The sequence below is a fragment of the Sphaeroforma arctica genome, assembly GCF_001186125.1.
Source record: "Sphaeroforma arctica JP610 unplaced genomic scaffold supercont1.4077, whole genome shotgun sequence".
Classification (NCBI taxonomy): Eukaryota; class Ichthyosporea; order Ichthyophonida; genus Sphaeroforma; species Sphaeroforma arctica.
In genome coordinates this window covers 847-2,755 of record NW_014036481.1, presented here as the reverse complement: position 1 = coordinate 2,755, position 1,909 = coordinate 847, and the positions used below count along the sequence as shown (strand labels likewise).

Here is a 1,909-nt window from a genome sequence, read left to right as displayed (position 1 = left end):
GATACATTTACACGTTATGCATTAATGTAATAGAGTTGCAACTGCCCTGGTTGTACGTTGATGTTTACACGTTATGCATTAATGTAATAGAGTTGCAACTGCCCTGGTTGTACGTTGATACGTTTAAGTGGAAGCAATTATATCACACACGGCTACATACGATGGGGACAAATTAAGGTACATACTGCTACAAACGCGCTGGTGACAACTAAGCTACATCTGAATAGACTGGCTTGTGATCAACTCTGCTATCTACACCCTGACGCAGATAACTGGAACTACTGCACGACCGTGATTTATGCGGGGACGGCCTATCCTGACTATCGCACCTGTGACGGTGGGACTGTGATTGACTGGTCAGCCTTGAGTACTGGCGACGTAGTCGAGGTGTGTGTTGACAGTGTATGTATGCGACTATGAATGTGCGGGTGATATCGTTTGTACGTGCACATATTGATATTGATAATTGAGATTTTATGTTGAGTAAATATATGACACACACACACGCATATATATATATATATCTGTGTCTGTGTATGTATATGTATATATATAAATGTATGTATGTATATACAGCGTGGTTTCGCAGTTCACCCGTGCTTAACCTTTAGTTTGTCTGCACTTCGCTAAGTTGCGCTACATTTGGGCTGCAAGCAATACGAGTGATGCTCAAAATATCAGGGCACAGTAGGAATATTTCACCCTCCTCCCCCGCGTACTCCTGCTATATAATATGAGTCATGCTTACTTACACTTCCAAACTATATGTTACTGTGATTGGTTAGTCACGATCCAGTAGCCATGAGTCCAAACCGTTTTTAGATTCATATCCGATGTCACAACACTCACTGCAGGAAGAAGTTCAAATAATATAATACAAACTTCATACCCAAGTCTGTACCACTCAACCCACTGTAATACCGGACATGCAACAAACCGTGGCACACAAGCAAACAAAACTCAAAGCGATATCTCATATCTCGCACAGAATTCGACTTTCATGCTCATAACACTCTTAGTGGTAGGAGTGCCAGGACACACCCTGCCTGTATTACAAGCAGTCCACCATGCACGGAGGTCTAAAATAAACTGTAATCTGTCTGGGTTAAACGGTACCGCCCAACTGAATTTTGCATATACTTAGTATACTATTGCATGCTTTCTCTTGGGACAACATGTTATATTTTATCCAGATGACATCATCACTAGTTTCGGTCTACCACTATACTCAGTATACTATTGCAATCTTTCTCTTGGGACTACAGGTTATATATAATACAGATGACATCATCACTAGTTTCGGTCTACCACTATACTCAGTATGCTATTGCATTCTTTCTCTTAGGACTACATGTTATATTTTATCCAGATGACATCATCACTAGTTTCGGTCTACCACTATACTCAGTGTACTATTGCATTCTTTCTCTTGGGATAACAGATTATATTTTATCCAGATGACATCACTAGTTTCGGTCTACCACTATACTCAGTATACTATGACATTCTTTCTCTTGGGACTACAGGTTATATATAATCCAGATGACATCATCACCAGTTTCGGTCTACCACTGGAAGGATTCCAGAGCACGAAGTGGCAGAACTTTGGAATGCTCTTACTGGTGTGGGCCTTGACAAAAGTCCTGGCATACTGTGCCCTTATATTCAAAAAGTACGGGCGTATAGATTAGGTCCCAAGGTTACTATAAATTGGATGTTTAATATATCACGTGTAGCTTACAATAAATACATACTGAAAGAATAGCTCAATTTGTTCACGATTGAATAGACAAATACATTGCTACTTTATCTATACTTTATCCATGTGAATGTTAAGCCGCACCCCATATAAACCTAAACTTTGATTTCGCTATTCGATAGGCCCTATTAAAACGTGTCCCTTCTTAGA

The 1,909-nt window shown here is 40.0% G+C and overlaps 1 protein-coding gene across 1 annotated transcript; it reads left to right on the top strand.

Moving 5' to 3' along the window:
* Nucleotides 1-1,526: 1,526 nt before the first annotated feature.
* SARC_14051 (hypothetical protein) lies at nt 1,527-1,691 on the top strand (the record flags this gene model as incomplete). Its single annotated transcript, XM_014291816.1, has 1 exon — nt 1,527-1,691. A coding segment is annotated over one exon (165 nt), but the record flags the coding sequence as incomplete, so codon positions are not given.
* Between the last annotated feature and the right edge of the window lie 218 nt (nt 1,692-1,909).